The sequence below is a fragment of the Lynx canadensis genome, chromosome D2, assembly GCF_007474595.2.
Source record: "Lynx canadensis isolate LIC74 chromosome D2, mLynCan4.pri.v2, whole genome shotgun sequence".
Classification (NCBI taxonomy): domain Eukaryota; kingdom Metazoa; phylum Chordata; class Mammalia; order Carnivora; family Felidae; genus Lynx; species Lynx canadensis.
The window spans coordinates 16,267,430-16,289,179 of NC_044313.2; the positions used below are offsets into that span (position 1 = coordinate 16,267,430).

The window sequence follows — 21,750 nt, forward strand, 5'->3', positions numbered from 1 at the left end:
TCTTCTTCCAGTCTCCAAGGACTTTATCTCCGACTCCATCAGCAGAAGTAAGTACCGTTTTTGAAAATTGTAACGGGTGGGATTTGGGGAATAACTTGGACTTTTCCTAGACTGGAATTTTTGAAGGAGGACATTCAACGAAACCACAACAGAAATACCACTAGTCTGTAAGACACTAGTGGTGGTATATTAATCCGTTGAATTGATATGACTGATTCACCTAATTATTCCCCGATTTGTTGAGGAAGTTTTATCCTTGTAAGTGGTGGTATGATAGATATCTTTGAGCGCATTTTTCCATTCGAAGATCCCTTTTTGTTTTTCCTGGGGATTTGTTTCACAAAGCGGGAAGTAGAATTTCCTGTGTCTGAGGCCACTACCGGCTTGTTCTCCAGGCAAATCAACTTAAAGTGTCACCAGATCAATGTTAGGGACAGTGTGGGTTGGCAGTCAGAACAAGGAGTAAGATGAGAGCCGGGAGGCTGGTCCTGAAGCGGGCTCTGCCTTCATGAGCTACACGCCTACACAGGGGTCTCCTGCCTGCTCTGAAACATTCTGCTTTTGTGGAGAAGGGAGGTCAGCCCTTGTGTTCTACCTTCCTTGTTACACACATCAGATGAGATGACGTATGTGAACACACTTTGTAAAACCGAAAAGCACAGTATAAACGTGACCATCGGAGTTACTTTCCCCAGAGCTCTGTCGACACTGGGATTTATCATTTTCCTTCTTAAAAGTTGGCCGAATGCGGGTACTACTGGTTTCAAACAAAGTGCATTAACCATAGAATGCTCCTCTGCATACGTATTTGAGGATATGGCCCTAAAATGTGTACGTGAACAGGCAGGCATGATAGTTCCGGGGCAGCCTTTGTAGAACTTGACTTCCCTTGGACCTGATGATAGCGTGAATGAGTGTCTTACGCTCCTGCTTTCTCGTACTCTCTTTCCAGGGCTACCAGGATGCTCGGGACCGGGTGATCCACCGGTCCACCAGCCAGGGCTCCATCAACTCCCCCGTCTACAGCCGCCATAGCTACACTCCAACCACGTCTCGCTCTCCCCAGCATTTTCACAGACCTGGTAAGGGCACCTGTTCCCAAGATTCACTCTATATGATAGTCTGTGTTGGCTGTGTGATTTTTCTTTTCCCCACCACTGACAGTGCATTAAGAATCGAGCTGCCAAATAGATCTCTTCTTTTCCCAGAAAAAAAAAAAAAAACAACACTTAAATCCAACTACAGTTTGTGTTATTTTATGGTTCTATTCATTATGATTTATTAAATAATTACATTTTGACAGTGAACAACAAGAAGCAAGGGAGCCTTTTTAAAAAAAATATTTTTAGACTTGAAGAAGATCCCATCACTTGGAGACTTAGAATGAAGATCTCCAAAGAAAATAATTTGATGTACCCTTTAGGCACATCAGCATCATCTAAAATCCAGCATTAGCCATTTGCTGGTGTGTTTATTGTGTTTCCCTGGTCCAGGCACACGGTGTTACTAAGCATGCTGGGGTAAGCACCTTCTAGAAGGAAGTATTATATACAACCTCAGGGTTGTATTTGATAACTTTTCAGATCCATTCTAGCCCTTAGATTATTAGCCAGACTTGGAAAACAGAAAAACAATAGAGACATATTATGATAGAGAGTATCAAATAGTTGTGGACTTCAGGTGACTATGCACGGTGTAGTCCCTATGACTATTAGTGGGTGTCTCATGTGTGGAATAGAAGAATGGAGATCCCAGCACGGATTCAGGGTTCTCTGAGAAGTAGATTCCCACAGGGAGATTCTGGCCTTCTAGACAAACTTGGTGGCCATGTACATCTTCGAAGACTTCATGTTAAGCTTCTTGTTCTGCACAGGCTGATGAGAACAGGACATGTGCTAACTTATTTTATAAAATAAAACCAGAGGAAATGAACAGAATATAAAAAGGCTGCAGTCTTTTTCTTAAGGCTATAGATTTAATACTCATAGAGGACCGAATTTTTAGTATATGATTCTTCAGTAATGTATAGTTCCCCCTAAGTCATAAGTACTTGGTATTTGTTGAGTTATGTTACATGAGAAATTTTCAGGAAATGGATTCTTTTTTTTTTTTTTTTTTTTTTTTTTTAGTATACAGCTATGTTCATTTTATTCATGTCCCGGACCTGGGTCTAGATTTAAGCCCTTGTCTACGTGGGGGACAAGAAATCCTCTATGTGACTGCCTGTCCTTATAGTGCATATGTTGAGGTCACTGAGGCCATGGCCATGACCTTGTCAGGATGACGTGGGGCTACAGGGAAGTTATCGTTCTATAGGCCCCCGATTAGCGAGGGGGTGGTCAGCCAGGGAAATTATTTCCCTAAAAGATCATGTCATTGTTGAGCACTGAAAGATTTGTCTGTTCCAGCCGTGGTTCTGATGTTAGCAGCCTTTAGGACGTTCCCCATTCTAAGTGCACTTCCCCCTCTCCACAGTATATTATGGACATCTGATTATTAGGGCTTACGGTTATTTTTTCAAGATCTGTCCTTGTCACGTGGAGTCGGCGGGGTTCTGACAGCAGAGTTATGGTCGGTATCGGATACCTCTGATTATCCACTCCGTGGGTCCTAGATGCCAGGTGGTGGTGCGCACCCCCCCAGGGCCGGGTTTGGTTTTAATGGCCCATTCTCCTTCCAAGATCAGGAAGCCGCCGGTCCCCCAGTGCCGCCACCACGCCATTCGCAGGATCCTAAGTAGCTCTCCGCCACCGGGGGAGCACCAACAGGTCCCTCCTTCTCCGCAGGCAGAATAAAATTAAACTTCTAATGGGAGAAGTTTGCAGCTTAAAAACAAACAAACAAGCAAAAAGAATCTGACCCTTACAGATAAGTACTTCTTTTCAAGGTTCTTGAAATAATTGTCTTTTTTTTTTTTTTTCCACATGTACATCAGGGGGGGTTCTGTTTGGCCAGGTGTCTTTTTTTAAAAGCAGCTATTTCTGAATCTCGATGATGCACCGGTACTGGCTCAACAGTAGCTGGTGTCATCCTGACAGAGAATGGCGGTGGCCATTCCTTCTCATAAAGCCATTTATTCTCAGAGAGTGACTCTCTACCGACCTGAACCTATTTGCACATTCTCCCCACTTTGCCTGACCCTCAGCAGGTGCGTTCTTAACCCTTTTTCCTTCCTCCTTTTTCAGACTCCTGATTAACGTTCTTTATTTCCCACCCCGCCCCCTCCCTTGGAACGAGGATGCTGTCCCTGCTCCTGTGTTAATTTCTGTTCTTCTTTTCTGTTTCCACCTTGCCCTGCCCCTGACTCCTTGCCGCACAGAGCTGCTGTCTCCTGGTGTGCGCCTGCGCACCAGCAGCCTCAGCTCCACCCACAGCGACTCCCGCCCCAACTCCCCCTTCCGACACCACTTCATTCCCCATATCAAAGGTAAGGAGGCAGGCTTCCCCAGGCGGCACCCCGCATAGTGGAGATTTATTAGCACCCTGGGAAGGCTAATAAGGTGGATCTCCAAGAGTTAGCTCCCAGCTTTCGACCTCTCCGCATGCCTGCGTGTGTCGTAACTACACCCAGCGTCTTAGAACTGGCATGGCATCTCTCAGTAGGAGAAATATGTCATTTCTAAGGGCTCTAGATGAAGAAACAGGAAGTATGTTTTAAGACCAGAAGATTCATTATCTACTGCTTAGGGGGGAAAAAAACCCATATATTATCATTTTGTTTTTCCGTGTGTCAAAAGCAAAATATAATATATAGTTGGGGTATGTTCCTGGTTTTGATGCGTGACATGGCTCAGCAAAACGTACCACTGTTTCGCAACAAATCTCCAAAACTTGTCTTAATGGTAAGAAGCCATTTAACCACTCGGTGGTATTGAAACACTTGGAGAGTATAGAAAGATCGATGGCAGTGTAACTTAAATGTCTCTCCTTGAGCCAACCCTAAGGGTAATCCTCTTTTGACTGGTCCTGATTTCTGCGTGACATTGAAGAGAAGCCGTGCCTTCTGTTTTCTGTTTCTGCCCCCACATTCCTGCCCATTCCCTTTATGGCATTCCCATCGTTTTCCTCATTGCCCGTTATGCTTCTGAAGCAGCCCTCAACTGGGGCCCTTGTTCCCCTCCGTATGTTGGGGGATCCGAGAGCCTTGAAGGGGCTTCAGAGGGGCCATCATTTAAAATAAGTATGAGCTCCCAGAAGGATGCTAACTTTTTCCATAGTCTTGATTTGAACCAAAGTAACCAATGACAGTAGCTGAAGGAGGGAGTGCCAGGCCAGTACATTGTTATAACCGGACTGTTATATTAAGTGGCTTGTTAGAAGGCTTGAGGCAGACCTAACAGATCCCAACTCGGTGTTCCAAAGGGCTCAGATCACGAGCGCGGCTACCGAGTACCCAAAATGCTGTTCCAGCTGACCGAGCATTCATTTACCGTCTACCCAAGCTATTTTCTTATGGCTCACTTGGATTTTTGAGCCACCGAGTCCTAAAATATAGATGCACTGCCCTTAATCCGCATGCAGTTATCCTATGTGTGCCACTTTAGCATTCTCTGTGCTGTAAAAATAATGTTGCTGACATGCTTGTCAAAGTCACACACGCTTTGTCATTAGCAAAGAGATGAGCATTTTCCAGTTGGAGCAGCACTTTCTGAAATTCTTGACAGATTACTTAAAATTATTATTGCTAATTAGTATTGGGGGGGGGCTTTTGTTATCTAGATACCAAAATGATACTTTAAAGAATGTTTATAAAGCCATAAGAAATTACTGAAAAACTTCAGAGATGTACTTTAAAGAGACTTTAATATAGAAACCCTTGGCCAAACTAAGATTTGTTTGCTTCGAATATGACAGAGGAAAGAGATTTTTGATTCAAAGAGGTAAACTGCCTTGCTTGGTTATTACATGTTTTACCTTTCAAAAGAGATGCTTCCCGTAGGAAGGAAAACGCCACGTGCCCTGTAAAGTTACACAAAGCCTGTACAAATACACACATCACGAGATATCGAGACACAAAATCTTGTGTCTGTGAGCAGCTTTATGGAGAGTTGGAATACGCAAATGAACGCCGGAGTCCTAGGTTCAAATATTATCTGTGTCCTGTGCCTGCGGTGGCACCTTGGATTGTCAACTTAACCTTTGGAGTGTCACTTGCTACCTCATCTACGACACCTCTCCTAGGTCACTGGGGGTACGTGAGGTCAAGTGCCCTAGTGTGTAACAAGCACTGGGCTCACCTTGTCTGTGACGGTTTCCCCCTCGGCTTCGTGCCCTTAAAGCACCTTTGACTGCGCTGTTTCACTCCATTCTCTGGTGAAGGGGCCCTGGCCAAGGGTCACACCGATGGAGCGACAGGGCCCCCCACCCCTCACTCATATTAGGGGCGTCTGTTTCCATATAAATATACATGAAATATCATTTTGAAAGCAAACTTTTTTTGCCATCTCTATTTAACTAGCAAATTGCATTCTTATTGAGCCTAAAGCAAACAGCTGCTTTCAGCCACTTAAATTTTTACTTCTCAACAGTACCTTTGTGTACCTAAATGGCACCTTATTAAAAATGTAGATATGTAGTCGGCCCTTGAACAACGTGGAGGTTAGAGGTACCGACCCCCCCCCCGCGCCCCGCGCAGTAGAAAAATCTTGGTATAACTTTTGACTCCCCCAAAACTTAACTACAAATCACCTACTGTTGACTGGAACATTTACCAATAACACAGTCAATTAACGCGTTTAACACAGTTAACACAATGAACGCATATTAACACACACACATATAACACACATGTTATATGTATTATATGCTATATTCTTACAGTAAAGTAAGCTAGAGAAAAGGAAGATGACTTACAGTCAAAACACATCCACGCATATGTGGACCCATGCCATTCAAACCTGGATCGTTCAAGGGTCAGGGGTCCGTTCTTTTCTGTCTTCAGACTGAACTTGAACTTTTTGACACAAATATTCTAGGTTTAAGTTGTAGAGAGCATTAGGCCAAGAGGCATTAGGTTGAGCTTGACCTCACACTTAAAAGACATCTAATGGCCCATTTCCATATGTCTATAGTCCGTTCCTATAAAATAGTCTACATACATCAGATGCGAAATGTAATGTACATAACAGTACAATGCTTAGTTTCAAAATCAGATGAGTTTTTTGCTAAACTACAAAATAAATCATGGAGAATTTTTACATTAAAGATACTGCTCTAAGAGCTTAATATAGTCGATTGGCTAAATACTGATTCTTGAAGGAATTACTTCTTAGTGATTCTGAAAAGCATGTATCCATCTATTAGACCAGGAAGGCCTCTCCAGCACTTGGAAAATTTAGCACAGAGGGAACTTATGACCACTTGAGAAGCAAATCTAAGGCATCTTTAAAATGGAACCAAGTCCTCCAGGGCCCTTCATGGGAACGTTCACTTTTTATCGTGGAGCTCGCCTTATGGTCTCGGGGCAGTTACTTACAAAGCCAATGTAATCTGGGCAGTCTGGGGATGCCAGGATAGGATGTCCACTGCAGGAATGTGTATCTCGAAGCACTAGAAGCACCACTCTGGCAACCAGAAGTTCAGCCCCCCCATTTCCCAAGTCCACTTCCTGGTCCTTATTGCTGATGCACGGGCCCCGGCCCCCAGGGTTCATGGCACCGGGGATGCTGCATGTTGGAAAGCTGAGATGCACATCACAGGCTGTCTTTCTATTTCATTGGCTTCTCCATCCATTTTCTGTAACGTCCATCTTGTTTTCCGGTGTGTCTTTGTTTCTCTTCTCTAACCTTCCCTGCAGCCACATTCTGTATTGGTCTGTCATTGTCGGGCCATTTGGACAAGTGCATGCTTAGAGATTTAGAACGCTTTTCACTTTGTTTTGGGCTTGGTCTGTGCTATGTTTGCTGAGTTCCTCTTCCCTCCCCTTTGAAATACTCTTAGACATTATGTTCTGTGTCCACAAAGTATAAATCAGATTTGTGAACAGGAGGGCTACATATATTCAGTCTCTTTGAAAGGAATCTTTTCTGTTTCACCATAGAAGTGATTTACTGTGATGCAAATACCTGACACTTGCTCAAGAAAACCATGATGCTTATTGAAACTTTAGACAAGAACCAGCAATCCTGAAACTCTGTCACAAAATTCTAGATGCTGCCAACTTTAAGGTCCCCTCAAAGGACTCATTTATATTTTGGAATATAAGCACTTAGAGTCCAGAAAATTAGGCAGCATTCTAGCATGTTCCCCTAGCAGACACATGCATGGCCATTTTGATCTACTTGTCTTAGGATTTGTCACTTGGGCTCTCAGGTACCAAAAAGAAGATTGAAAATAAGGACAGAGCATTTGAATGTGTTAAGGACAGTGAGAATCCTGTAAGTGATTGATCTCTCAAGGACTGAAAAATTGGCTTAGTAGGCTGATATGGGAGGAGCTAAAAATGAAGGCTAAGAAATATAAATACACGGTAGCTTCTTTTTCATTATTGATTTTTGGGTGAGTGCAAGCGTGGGAGGGACAGAGAGCGAGGGACAGAGGATCCAAAGCGGGCTCCATGCTAACAGGCGGACAGTCTGACAGCACTGAGCCCAACGTGGGGCTCGAACTCTGAAACCACGAGATCCTGACCTGAGCCAAAGTCGGACGCTCAACCGACTGAGCCACCCAGGTGACCCACGTGGTAGATTCTCATCATAGTAGCTAAGATCACTCACAACTAAGAACAATCCAGTACAAGGAAGGACTTATTTAAGGAACAAAATGGCTATGAATGTGATACATAGCAATATTCTACGACAGATACGCTAGTATATAATTTTTAAACAGTGTCTCCATTCCAAGCTAATGGTGATGATAATGTTGATGGTGGAAATACCTTCCATATATCCTCTTTCATCTAACACCTCATGTATTACTTTGCCTAAGTAATGAACTAAGCGTACAAGTAACTGTTTTAGGGCCCTTATCAGTTATTTCCTTCTAGAATAAAGTTTTACCACTTCAAGATAGGGTGTTTAAGTTAGAATAAGGAAAGAGGACTGATCTTGAGAGTTTTGCTTTTTTAAAAAACACCAAAAAAATGTTTAATGCCTTTGGTATTTCAAGGGCTAAGAATTTGGTATCTAGCAAGAGTATTCTGAGACCTTGTCCCTAATGAGCCATGGTGACATGTGGAAATCATACTGCACAGAATCCCTTAAACGGATGTGTTGCTGAGTCTCTCTTCACCTAGTGTTTTAAAATGTTTTGTGGGAGGTTTTAAGTGATTTTAGCATTAAATCTATTTACAAGAACTTGAACATAGGAGTAAGGGTTTGTTGTTGTTTTTTTTAAGCAACTAGAAAGGTCACTAGTTACTGAAATATGCAGCCAAATAAAGAACTATGCCCAACAAGAGACAGCATTCGGCCCGAATTCCCCCATCCGGAGCTCAGACAACCACTCATCACAGCCTCCACATGATAGACTTTAATGCTTGGGCAAATGCTGATTCTGATACCCTTCAGCCTTTGCACCCCACATATGCAGATATTTTTGTGTGTGCATGACACCGGCTAATAATTGTCAAAACAAATGTAACGGCGTCTCATCCGATTGGGTATTGTAACCCAAATCTGTGAGAACATTTCCCTGAGGTATCTGACGTTCTTCTACAAGTACAGGAAGGTTAGAGTTGACGGGCAGGAAGCAGGGTGGTTCAGAAGCCATAGCAGCCAGTGCTCAGGATATGCAAAAAGAGTCTTCCAAAGGCAACCTCGGGGCGCCTGGGTGGCTCAGTCGGTTGAGCATCTGACTTCGGCTCGGGTCATGATCTCGCAGTTCGTGAGTTCGAGCCCCGCGTCGGGCTCTCTGCTGACAGCTCGGAGCCTGGAGCCCGCTTCGGATTCTGTGTCTCCCTCTCTCTCTGCCCCTCCCCCACTCATGCTCTGTCTCTCTCTGTCTCAGAAATAAATAAGCATTAAAAATTAAAAAAAAAGGCAATCTCAAATTAGGTGAGAAAACCGTTTTTCTAGACCTTCTTTTGAGAACAGCTCACAAGAAGTATTCTGGTTTTCAATTCTGGATTACTCTTGTGAATGATTTCTGATGTTTACAGGAGTAAATAATTCCTCTGCAGTGAAATGGTTACATGGGGGTTATCGAGGATCTAGTGGGAAAGTTATAAAAAGGGGGTGCTGTTGTGACCCCATGGTTCTATACAAACATTTGGCTGCCTTTAATCAAGAGCAGCATGATGGTTAATCCTGCAGTGGTGCCTGACTAAATTGGGCCATTATAGCTATAGAATTCTCTAGCAGGCGACTTCAGTCATTCATTCGCAGACATTAGTTAGGACCTACTTCTAGGCTGCACATAGACTCAGCTCATGAAGATGAATCAGACCTAGTTCTAATTCACTCTGCGATTGAAAACAGGATTTACTTCTAAATGTAAAACCACATTCTTCCTTCCCCTCCTTGCCTCTACCTGTGTCTTTTATACTCATTTTTTTTTTTTTTCAGACACGAGCTGGTTATTTCTCGTTAGGAGAGTGATAGTAAATGAAACTTTAAAAAAATAAAATAGATATAAAATTAAAAATAAAAGAAAAAGAAAAAGAAAAAATAACTTAAAAAATTAACCACAATAGATCAGAAGTTTGGGGTGAAGCATCATCATTTTTGGAAGCTGATATCTAACTTAAATAAAGTCTACATTATAATGTATCGGGAGCTAGATGTGAAAGTGACTCTTGAGGAAAAAAAGAGAAAGGCTTCAGACCATAACAACTAAAAACCTGGCATCTACATTTAAGCCAGGGACAAATTCAGATCGTATTGGAAAGATCGCACTGCCCATTCAGTCCAGATATGTGCTCCGGTTACCTAAAAATACATGTGTTAAGAAATTAAAACCCTGGTAAGCACGTCATTTTAAAACTCCAGCAATTGACATCTTTCATACTTTGCGGGCCAGATTTAGAACGGCGTGGCTTATTTAAAGAAATCGGCTCGTGCTCTGTTTTGTAAAGATCTAGAGTTATTTCAAACTGTTAGCCTTAACTGATAGATAAATTACACGTTATCAAAACGTACAACTTTTGTGCTTCAACGGACCCTATCGAGACAGTGAAAGACAACCCGCAGAATGGGAGGAAATGTTTGCAAATCATAACATCTGACAAGGGACTTACATCCAGAATATATAAAGAAGTCCTATAACTCAGTAACAAAAGTAATTGCATTTTAATCTGTTAATTTTTGCTAGTACATCTTCTGGTGTGTTCTCGGGGCCGATGTTTACTCAGACACGAGGTGGGAGGACAATTTAGGGCAGTAGCTGATCTCTGGCCAGTTGAGCCCAGGTCTCAGTTCATCCTGGTCACAAGGGAGCGATGGTGGCTTTGGTGGCACTCAAGGCTTTGCAGCCACCTGCCAGCAATCTTTTCTAGCCCCTTCGCTATTCTCCCATCCAAGAGCAGCCCGCTGCCCAGCCACAGTGTTGCTCCCACACACCGTGGCCCTTCCTTCCTCGTGATGTTCAAGCCCTCTGGAATCCGGGTCTGGTTATCCCTTGACCCATCCACCCACCCACCTGGTGTGCTTACTCTTTGACGCCCCACTCCGTCTAATATCTCAGCTTTCTGAAAGAACTCAGGGCCCCTTCCCCTAGGTATGATTTTATGTGTCACAGTCTGTCTCCTTAGGTAGATTCTGAGCCCCACTCCCCACCACAGTGACGTCTCATTCACCTGCGTGTCCCCAGTCATATAGCTCAGTGCCCAGCCACGGTAGCTGTCCATTCGCAGAGGGAATTGCTGGACTGAGTGGCATCTGAGTGGAGCGGAGCCTTTAAAGAGAAAGGCGGAGAGTGGTATAAGCGGTCCTGAAGTTCCTAAAAGAAAGGGCTCTGTCTCCGTGGTGTGTATTTCAAAGTGAGGCAACAGAAACGTTGGCTGTAGTGCAGGCACTTTGCATTGCTGAGGGGAGGGACTGGGTGGCCACGCGGGCTCCCAGACGTGGCCTTCCGTTTGGAGAAATATACTGCAATTGCCAGCCTCTGCCATCATGCCTGGAAGTGATCGTATTTGGGTTTGCCTATCCTGCCCCTTCACGTGCTTGGGATTTCGTCGTCCGACAACTGATCCTGAATCATTAGCAAGTGACCTTCCATGACTCTTCATGTACTTTCCATCTAATCAGTTTGCTGCTAGCTCACGGCCTTCAACCGCATGCCATCGGAATGACGCCCCCTACCGCTAGCTGCTTCTAACCCAGTCCCACTTGAGCTAAGTCTCTCCTGCCCCAAAACGTAACCTTCTATCACCTTGTGAGCCAAGTTGATAAACTGAGTTTGTTTCTTTTGTTTCTCCTTTTTGGTATACCTCCTCCCGGTCTGTCGTGTTGAAGTTTGATTATGCTTGCTCTGTTTTCTTTATTGCTGTCCCTTCCCTCATTTTGTTTTCTCCATTCTTCTCATTGGAGGCAATGAGCCGTCCAGCGGCCGGAACTCCCCTCTCCCTTCCCGGCCAGACAGCCGCCCTGTCACTCCAACTTACGCTCAGGCCCCTAAACATTTCCATGTTCCAGGTAGGAGCTGACACGGTCTTTGTTGGGGTGTCCTGTCACGGTGTAGAACGTAGCCCTGTTACCTGTCTCGTCTCATTTCTCATGCTCTCGTCATTGGGATGCACACAGTCGACAAACCCTAAATTGCACGATCTGACCTAGAGGGCCTTTCAGGAGTTTTGGATGCGAAATGCCAGGATTGTATGGAAGGTTTACGTTTTCTCAAAATTTTTTGAAGGGAGGTCGGAGGCAGAGGGTGAAGGAAGAAGGGTTGAGTTGCTTTGGGTTTTTTTTTTTTTTTTTTTGGTTTTTTTTTTTTTGGACTAAAATTTTAATTTTACCTTTATATTAGTGCCTCCTGAGATATCACTCTGTGGTTTGGTGTCATTGACAGTTCTCGCAATGGCAACCTAGTTACCTTCTCATCCTAAAGGTGAACCTTTAGGTGAACCACAACATCTCGAGAATACTTTTGTTTTTTTCTCCTGTTTGTCTCCCATGCGGAGAATCTTTCTATGGACTTTTCAGAGAGGTGTAAAATTGGATCAGTTAGTTGGATGGTCCTTCTGCAGTACGTAACCAACTGACTACCTCCTTAGCCCACAATGATATCTTGCAATTTAGGCTTGGTGCTGTAAGCTTTGCTGAAGTCATAAGCATCTGCTGTCACGGTACAAATGGTAATTTGCCATCAAGAACTGGAAATCTCAGGACCCATCATTCTCTTAATGTTTAGGGTCAGCTCAATTTGTAAGGGCAAGATTGGCCATCCAAGGTCACGATGTTATTTTTCCATGGGAAGTACATTGTTTTACTTCTTTAGCTACTGAAAGTGGTTCAATACCTTACCCATTAGGGGTAACATATTCAGAATCTATAATCGTTTTTTTTTTCTTTTGCACTCCAAACTTACCTGATAAAACAGAGGAAAGCTCAACGAGATTCATACCACTAAGATAGAGCTGCCTTTTAAAATAAAGCTTCACTGAACTTTAAAATCAGTGTTGTGTACATTTGCAACTTTTTTTGCATGAAGAATGCCCCCACCAAGATACAGTGGCCATGATTCTGAGGAAGCAAACCTTTTGAAATTTCCTGAGCATTTGCAGTCAAAGTGAAATGGTAGCATAATCAGATGCAGTCCTGTATAACAAATGATAATATTTGGCTTCTTTCTTTCTTTCTTTCTTTCTTTCTTTCTTTCTTTCTTTCTTTCTTAAATTTGCCCTCTACAAGTTGGAATTTTCTCAGACGTTCATCCTGTCAGGACATCAGACTAGCCTTGCACATAAGAACTATTTCTATGTTTTAAAATAACTACTCTTAACTATATGACATTGCTTTCCACTGTTCCACTCATTAGCTAAAAAGTAAATTGAGCCCCTGGTATCTACTGGGAGCTCAATTTCTAGACAGTAGCAATTTGGGGATCTTCCCCAAACTGGTTATGTCTTCCTCACCACTAGAGTCCCTTCCACTGCTTGCGTTTCTTCCTGTTTTAATCTCACTTTTAGTGAAGTGTGTATTTGCAATAAATGGCTCATGAATGAATTGCATCTCTATCTATCCTAAGATGTATTACAAAGGATTCCATATCACTTGTCTATAGTGATTCACTCATTCCTGTGACCTCTTCTTCTAGTAACCTCAATCTTTGTAATACAAAAGTTAACCTTCTGGGTTGATTTTGTTCAAGAGTCTTCAGTTTGGTTTGCCTCTTGGTTGATCTATTTTTCCCCACCGCTGAACCGGTTCCCATAATCACACACCTTTGCTTTTCATTTCCACAGATCAAGGGATCAACATTTACCGAAAACCACCCATCTACAAACAGCATGGTAAAACCCTCTTTCCTCCGTGTAGCTTTTAAGTAGTGATATCAGCTCAACTCTCTGCTGTCTGTCCTCTGAAAGGCTTCCCTGCTGCTGCTTTTGAGAATCAAACTGGGGCACCCAGCGTGTTATGCCTTTATGGTTCCCTAACACACAAATGTTGTGAGATTGGTTTTCCTAGATGGAGAACGCTTAGTTTGGTTAGGAAACTCCTAGGCAATCTTTGAGCCCATGAAACCATGTATCGTTGCATTCCTAAAGAAGGGAAGGTACTGCTCACACAATAATTCACAAATACCGTTTTTTTGTATGTGCCATCAAATAATTTAACCAGCCTCTATAGTAATTTTGTTGAGCTTCTAATTAGTTTAAGTAATTAAAATAGTGAAGGCCAGCAACCTAGAAAACTTAGCTGGACTAAGTCTACATTAACTTGACTGTCCAATTCCCCACATGTCTGCACCTTGCAGTGGAATGGATAGGACACACCCAAGACCAAGGCCCTGGGCCCCAGCCCTTCCCCTCAATGGCTCTATGATATCACGGACATGATTTCTCTGCCCCTCAGTTTTCTTTTAGACAAAAACCAGTAAGTTAGGCCAGCTACTCTCTGAAATTCCTGCAAACGAAAATCCCTAATACGGATTTATAACTGTGTTTTCCTTTTCTGGAAATAGAGAATTTTTAAACCCAGGAAATCATATTACCATAGGTAGATCACATTTCCCTCCACCGTTATTAGGTCTCTATAGATTAGATGCCATAAATCTTTGTGAATGGATAGAAAGCCAAGACTGGTCTTCAGGTGACGTCAGAAAATTATACACATAACATGCCTGGAAAGTTGAAGGCTGCCATTAAAATCTAGTTGACATTAATGAGTCCTTAAGGATTAGGATGACCTGAAAAGCAAAGAAAGTTGAAAATGTACACAGGAAAAAATTGAGGCCAACATTCTAGGGGAAAAAAAAAAAAGATTGTACATATTGTAATGGTTCTACCACTGTGATTTTTTTTCTCTTTTTTTTTTTTTTTAAGATTTTACACCGTGTGCTCGCTTTTTTAAGTTTGTTAACATTGTTTTTGTTTGTTTTTTTATGGTTTAATGTCTTCTCACCCACTCATTAACATGTGAATGTTTACTGACTTCACCAATTCTAATGCGTAAGTACTTACTGTTTGAAGTCATGCTTTTTTTTTTCTAAATTTACAAATGAGACTCCAAGAGTTTGATTTATCAATGTAGAAACTGTTTTTATTACTAAAATCTCTAAGGCCCTGCCTCTCTAAACAAAAATAATCAAATGATTAAGATTTAAAGAGATTGGATAGGGTTGGCTTATTTATTTAAGAGATTGGCTTTTTTTTTTAAATGAAATGTACTCTGACTTGACTCTCAGTTTGTTGTAATTAAGAATAGCACAGCCAGAGTGGCAGTTCCCAAAGAACATTCTGCAAAAGAGCAGTTCCATGTGATAGAAATAGAAGGTACATCAAACCTGGTGTCTGGGCCCCAGTGCATTTGGAAAATGCTAGATTTAAATACAGTCACTATTTTTTTGTTTTGTAATGCAGAACATCTCAGTCTTTAATATGCTAACACATCTTTAAGAAGGTGATGTAGTAGGCAGTGTTTTCCCAGCTGAATTTTTTATTTTTTCTCAAGAGGTTAGAGACTCAGAAGCGCTACCCCGTGCTTGGCCAACACTTCACCCCTTATGAGCATATAGGGTGACCGTGGTCAAGTCACTTAAGGAAAACGAGACCCAGAGGGTTACTAAAAGAATGGGGAATTTGAGCTAAGGGTTCAAAAAATTATTTCCAGATTTTAAAATATGTGAGCCCAGAGAGGGGGGGATAGTTTTTATTTAAAGCATTATAACTATATTTTAAATGTTTAGTAGCATCCCAGGCCAGTCTGCCAAATTAGCCAGAATCAGGGTCTGACCATTTAGCCTGGTTTGTTTTGTTGCAGCTCTGTGATTAGATTTGGAGTTCTAAGCCAGCTACAACTCTAAGCAGAGCCATTAAGAACCCTGTGAACTGAGGCCATTGTTAGTCTGGCTTTTGTTGTCTTGAAGTTGGAAGGCTCGCTTAGGCGTGCAGACCCTTGAGGGAAATAAGGAGTGTTTTGCATACATTCATAAGTCAACATACGAAAGGCACAATGCTAAATTCCTACAAGGCACAATGCTGAATTCCTAGAAGCTAAGCGTGGATTTTCCCACTGCCATTTCTCCTAGGACTCCAGACACATATATAATATGTAAGGAGTAGAATGAACTAGACATATGATCGCTAAAATGAACAGATAGAAATACACAAACATACAAAGCCAATGAACAGATAGAAATACACAAACATACAAAGCCAGCCCTCTTATGGTTAACAACTGCAGTCAATGGATGGTGTCATGCTTTTAACTTAGCTCTTTAATTTCAAACTACTAATTCAAATTTCTGATTGCTCTAGAAGAGTATCATCTGGTAGAACTTTCTGTGATGACAGAAATGTTTGTTCTACGATGGTGCTTCCAATATGGTGGCCACTCATTACACGTGGCTATTGAGTGCTTAAAATGTAGCTCGTGCAACTGAGGAACTGGATTTTAATTTTATTCATTTTCTGGTTTCATTTAATTTTGTTAATTGAAGTAGCCATGCATAGCTAGAGCTAGTATCGAATGGCCCAGCTCTACAATAAGGTATTTCAGATGTAGAATGAAATTTTGCATCCAACAGAACATAAGGAAAATCACTTGTCACTAGGTGCCACTGAGTGACTGGGCAATTGCTAAGAGCCATAAACAGCTTTCTGGAGTTGAAACTTTTGCCAGAAAACAAGACAACTATGGAAGTGGGTTGTACCACCACGGCCTTGCAGACCGATAGCTAAGCTCCCCCCCCCCCCCCCGATTCCCACCTAGATGCAGCTGCCTTAGCAGCCCAGAGCAAGTCTTCAGAAGACATCATCAAGTTTTCCAAGTTCCCAGCAGCCCAAGCTCCAGATCCCAGCGAGATACCAAAGATTGAGACGGATCACTGGCCTGGGCCCCCCTCACTTGCCGCCGTAGGTATGCAACTGCTGTGGCTAAGCCAAAATGGACAAATTGGTAGGAGATCACAAAACGAAATGCTTAAAACTATGCAAGAAAATGTGTCCTATCGTAAAGACACAAAAGTATGACCAGAGCATTTGGGTGCCAAATGCTTCAAAATTACAAAAACCCAATCACGAGAGCCTTGCACTCACCAACCCGCTGAGAGACGGCCAGAACTGGTCTAAAACAGATGATCTGCAGGGACTCTCAGAGTTACTGCAGAATCAGTAACTTTTGAACTAGTTGAACCAAAGCCTCCCGCCAAGAACACCGTTTATAAGTAGAGTCTAGTGGGTGACTTTACCAAGTGTCCACAGAGGTGTGACTTCTTTCAGTGACATTTGTTTTAGGTTATTTCTGGGTTGAAGTTACAATTCTCTTAACAGCCAGTCCTAACACTGAAGCACTTCTGCCTTACTCGTGAGATCACGTTCTCCTTTACTAAGAAAGGCTGTCACCGAGTAGTAGGTGTTCTGGAATAACCACTCGTATGAAGTTGTGTGATTTTCCATCTCATTTCCATGAATTCTGTGCTAAAATGTCACGTTCGAGCTGTTTCATTCTTTGCTTTGAACCACAAATTTATGCTTTAGAACCGTGTCTGTGTCTTTCCTGTTTTGCAAGTTGTGAAATCACTTGGCCTAAAAGGGGGTATTTAGCAAACACAGAAGCTAATACTGAAGATTTAGTGAGTCAGTTTTGCAAAGACAGAACTATCTTCTCACATGTCTGTTGACAACCTTTTTTAAAAGGCCTTCAATGTTCCAAATTTTCTTCATCATACTTTTTCTCATCAAGCCATTTTCCGGAATAATTTTTACAAACAGTATAAGTGGACTTTAAAGCAATCTATATTTACAGAAATACTTGAGGGAAAATTTCCCTCCTTAGTTCATTATTCCCAAGTACTCTGTATATTATGCTGACTTAAGATTTATTTAATTCTTGCAAACTTGTGTCTTTTCATTTTTATTAGCATAGATTAAAGAGAGTAAATTCACATTGACATTTATGATTTTAGGAACTAAGAATCAATCAGTCCTCAGCTTTTCCCTGCCAGTTTGTGCCTTGCAGGCACTTCTTGTGGCCTTTGAGGTTCGGTTCAGTCATGTTGCTTTGTGGGGACACATATAGCTAAATTTGGGGCAGAGGAAGAAGAATGTTTTGTGATTAAAATCATCACCACTAAATAGTTTTTGGGTTCCAAAGTGAAGCAAATTTCTGGCCCATTAATCAAAAGGATAAAAACTGAGACTATAGGTTAAAGTTTATTTTGATTAGATTAGCAAGCTTGCCTGTTTCCTCCCACAGCCAGATTAATCCAAGCAATTTAGGAAAAACAATAATTATCTTAATTTTACAACCATTCGGACAGATTCCTCCCTTTCACTCCCTGTCTCCCCTTTTCCAAGAAGCTTAAAAATTGTAAGTGATTTGCTAGATTGGAATGAAATAAGTAACTTTTGAGCTGTATGAATGCTGTTTTATTGACCTATTAGCATAAAACTCTCGTGACCATTTTTGCCAAGGATTGAGGGAAGGAAAACATTGGAGACTCATCCCTTAAAAGGGAAATAAAAGCATGCTTTTTAGTGAATTTAAGGGCAGAGGGAGGGTGATTGTATGACAAGTCTGTTCAGAAAAAGAGAACACGAGAGAGTGACGATCTTACCTATTGGGCGGTATGTACGTGACCTTGGGTTCCCCTCTTTGAAACTTGACCTCCGAGAGATCCAATTAATAACTCTAGATGCCTTCCCACCTATGACAGAGGGCTGCGGCCAGTGGCTGATGGGATGACTGAGCCCCAGCCGTAAGGGCACGCCAAGTTCTAACTGAGCAGATCAGTTGTCGGGAGGCCAAAGGTCATGCCTTACCAGATCACGCGTTGAGCTGGCCTGTCAAAGGAGGCCCCCGTCGCGAGAAACCCACCCGCAGGGCTCAGTCGGCGGTGGGCCCCCTTTTCCTTGTGTTGTTCGTGAACGTTAAAGACTGCTGCCGATTTTGCCATTGGGACAAGTTGAGCGCAGGTGGACTATCGCCTTAAGATCCCTTGCCATGGGGCTCATGTGAGAAGTTGTCTTTGCTGTGGAATTAGGAGCCGACATGAGACGCAGACCTAGTGGCAGAGAGGAAGATGACGAGGAGCTTCTGAGGCGCCGGCAGCTGCAGGAAGAGCAACTGATGAAGGTTTGTCCTTAAGCTACTTTGCTGCAAAGTCTCCAATTCAGTTCCGTAGACCCGGAAGTTTCAGTGAATGCGATGGGTGAGCCACCAAGGGAGTGAGAGGTGGTCCCGGCCCTCAAAGGGCCCGAAATCCGGTAGGCGACTGAAGACGGGCCTCAGGTGACTATAAGACAGGGTACTTAGCGGGTTCCGGAAGAGATGGCCTGGAAGCTGGAGGTCAGGGGGACGTGGAATGTTCGAGCTTCTGTGAGGAGAGCGTGACCGCGTGGGGCGTGTGTGTGCAGTGCACGCGTTGAAAGGGTGCCGAAGGGCCGGGTGGAGCCACGCTGTCACCCATGTGGTGCAACACCTGCCTTCCTTCCCCCAGGGCAGCTTCTGCCGAAGGAATTCCCTTGGAACTGAGTATTTGTCCAAGTCTTTCCTCGGGACTTGTAGGACCTAATATGTTGATGTGGGCCAGGAGGGAAGGGACAAAATGGACTGCCACCAAGAAACCCGCATTATACCCCTCCCACAACATCCCAGGAGACCAAAAGAAGGATAGTCCGTTATAGCCTGGGGTAGAGGGAGCCAGGAAATTATATACCCTCCCGCCAATAAGAAACTAATGAATCCGCTCCAATGACATTTTCCAAAGATACTTAAGCGTATGGGAAACGCACAAGATACTAGTTGTATGGAGGGAAAGGATACAAAGTTGCACTTATAGCATGAGCCCAGTTTTGTATAATATGCGCATGGAAAAATACAGGATGGATAAAAATCAAAATGTAAATGGTGGTTATCTCTGAGTGGTGGACTATGGGCTACTCTTCTCTCCTTCTAGATTTTCTAAAGTCTGTGCAACGAGCATACACTACTTGTGTTTTCTTGTTTTTATACAAATCAGTGTAATTTCTTTTTTTAAAGATACTCTCCCCAAACTCCCCTTTGTGCTTCAAAAATCGGCATACGCACATGCCTCCTGAGGTCACCTCAGGGCACGCTGGGCAGGGCGGAGGAGAGAGAACATTCTTCTGACATGGCCTAGGGGAATGGTATCTTGACATTAAAAAAGGCTAAGAGGGGTTCAAGGTTCAAAACCCGGCCTACCCTCTGGGGAACCACCGGCCTCTGGGTGGTTCACTCTAGAGTCAGAAACTTCTTGCAGGACCTTCTCAAACAGAAACTGCCATCTGTGACCATAATTGTGGACTCCTCTTTTATGTGTCTTTCTCTGTGAATAGCTCAACTCAGGCCTGGGGCAGTTGATATTGAAAGAGGAGATGGAGAAGGAGAGCCGGGAGAGGTCGTCCCTGTCAGCCAGTCGCTACGATTCTCCCATCAACTCAGGTGAGCAGCGGACCCACTGCCGTCTCCCAGCAGGAGCCGGCCCCCTGCCTGCAGGGAGCCTGCCTGGCCTGTTCCAGGAGAGGCAGGGGCACTTCTGATGTGTTCTCCGTGAAAGGAAGTACAGGAAACCCACTGCGTGTCAGCTTGGCTTACGAGGATGCCGTAGTTCTTCCTTAAATGTGTATCTTCTTCATGACGGAAGTGGGGGGGGGGGGGGCTGGGAGGATTTTCTGAGGGTCTTTTCAGAATACTCATCTTAGAGGGAATCCATGAAAGGAAATCCTTACAGAGAACAGATGCTTTTGGAGCATTTAGAGACACGGGTGTATCACGTATATCTGTAATGTATGGAATACACACACACACACACACACACACACACACGCACAATTAGAAGTAAACATAAAGGAAAAGCTCAATCACTGAGAGGTCTAGATCAGGCAGGGAAGGAAGAAGGTACATAATCAGCATCTTGTGTCTTTCTGGGTTTTATGCCCCCTGCTGGGAGAGGAGGACATCCACATACACAGAAGTAGCCACTGATATTCTCTTACCCTAGAAAGGGTCTCAGACTTTCTAAACCCATGTACTTTCAACTCCTCTTACCTTACTTCCATTAGAGAAGAACTATGATTTTTGGCTCAAGGGAACTTGATTTTGCAAGAGACTTCTTAACGTTTGATGAAATTGATTTACCCTTTTAATCTGGAACACTGTATGACAATGTGAATCAAGCCCTTATAGTTCATTTCATTTTTACTATTCTACTCTTTAAAAAAAAGAGGAAGGCAGGGCACCTGGATGGCTCAGTTGGTTAGGCGTCCAACTTCGGCTCAGGTCATGATCTCCCAGTTCCTAAGTTCAAGCCCTGCATCGGGCTCTGTGCTATCAGCACAGAGCCCGCTTTGGATCCCCTGTCCCCCTCTCTCTGTCTCTCTACAGCTTGTTCTGTCTCTCTCTCTCTCTCTGTCAAAATAAACAAACTTTGAAAAAAAAGAAAGGGAGGGAGAGAATAGAATGCTTTTTGATTATAGAGACCTTGAACAACATTTTCAAGACATTGTGATTTTACATTCAGATATTCACTGAAAGAGCTGAAGACAAGCAGAGTTGTTTTTGATACTTTTGAAGGAGATTACTTACACACTGGGCTGGAATAGTTGATCAGTATATTTCCCCCTGCTTATATTTGTCATAAGTCAGTGCCCTCTTAACCCACAATATTTCTTCTCCCGTGTTCTCAACTAGTGTGTACTTGTCCCTCTAAAAGTCTCTTTAACAGTATGTTTAATGTTCACTACATTCAAGCCCTTGTGTTCAACATTATTTCATTTATTCTCACAACATGCCATTGAAGTCGATGATGTTATTATTATCATCCCCATTTCATAGATCAGAAGACAGGAGCAGGAAATTTAAGTAACTTACCCAATGTCACATTATTAGTAACTAGCAAAACTAGGATTCAGGAGTCCAAGTGTTATAACCCCGGAGTGCACGGGAATGCCCGGCTGCCTCTCCGAGATGCCTCACTGGCATCCATCTTGCACTGAGTGGTTTACTAATCTTCAGAGCTCCGTCTAACTCTATAGCCCTGTTCTATAAGAATATATAGCACTATATCTACATGAGTCAAGAAACAAAGACTAACAGAGATGAAATCCCGAGAGGTGCCAAGTTGCAGAGCCAGAACTCAAACCCAGGTCTGCTCCCCCGAAAGCCCCATAGTTGATGTAGTGCGAGGCTGTTG

General features: G+C 43.0%; 1 protein-coding gene across 23 annotated transcripts in view; it reads left to right on the plus strand.

Moving 5' to 3' along the window:
- ABLIM1 (actin binding LIM protein 1) overlaps positions 1-21,750 on the plus strand; it is a 218,388-nt gene that overhangs the window by 186,045 nt on the left and 10,593 nt on the right. For 4 of the 23 annotated variants that reach the window (XM_030335038.1, XM_030335054.2, XM_030335041.2 and 1 more), the window contains 8 exons: positions 12-47; positions 953-1,082; positions 3,320-3,427; positions 11,466-11,570; positions 13,340-13,387; positions 16,308-16,454; positions 18,580-18,671; positions 19,895-20,000. In XM_030335038.1, the coding sequence (XP_030190898.1) occupies positions 12-47; positions 953-1,082; positions 3,320-3,427; positions 11,466-11,570; positions 13,340-13,387; positions 16,308-16,454; positions 18,580-18,671; positions 19,895-20,000 (772 nt within the window). The remainder of the gene's footprint in view (positions 1-11; positions 48-952; positions 1,083-3,319; positions 3,428-11,465; positions 11,571-13,339; positions 13,388-16,307; positions 16,455-18,579; positions 18,672-19,894; positions 20,001-21,750) is intronic. The other 19 variants (XM_030335052.2, XM_030335048.2, XM_032595181.1 and 16 more) reach the window with 8 other exon arrangements.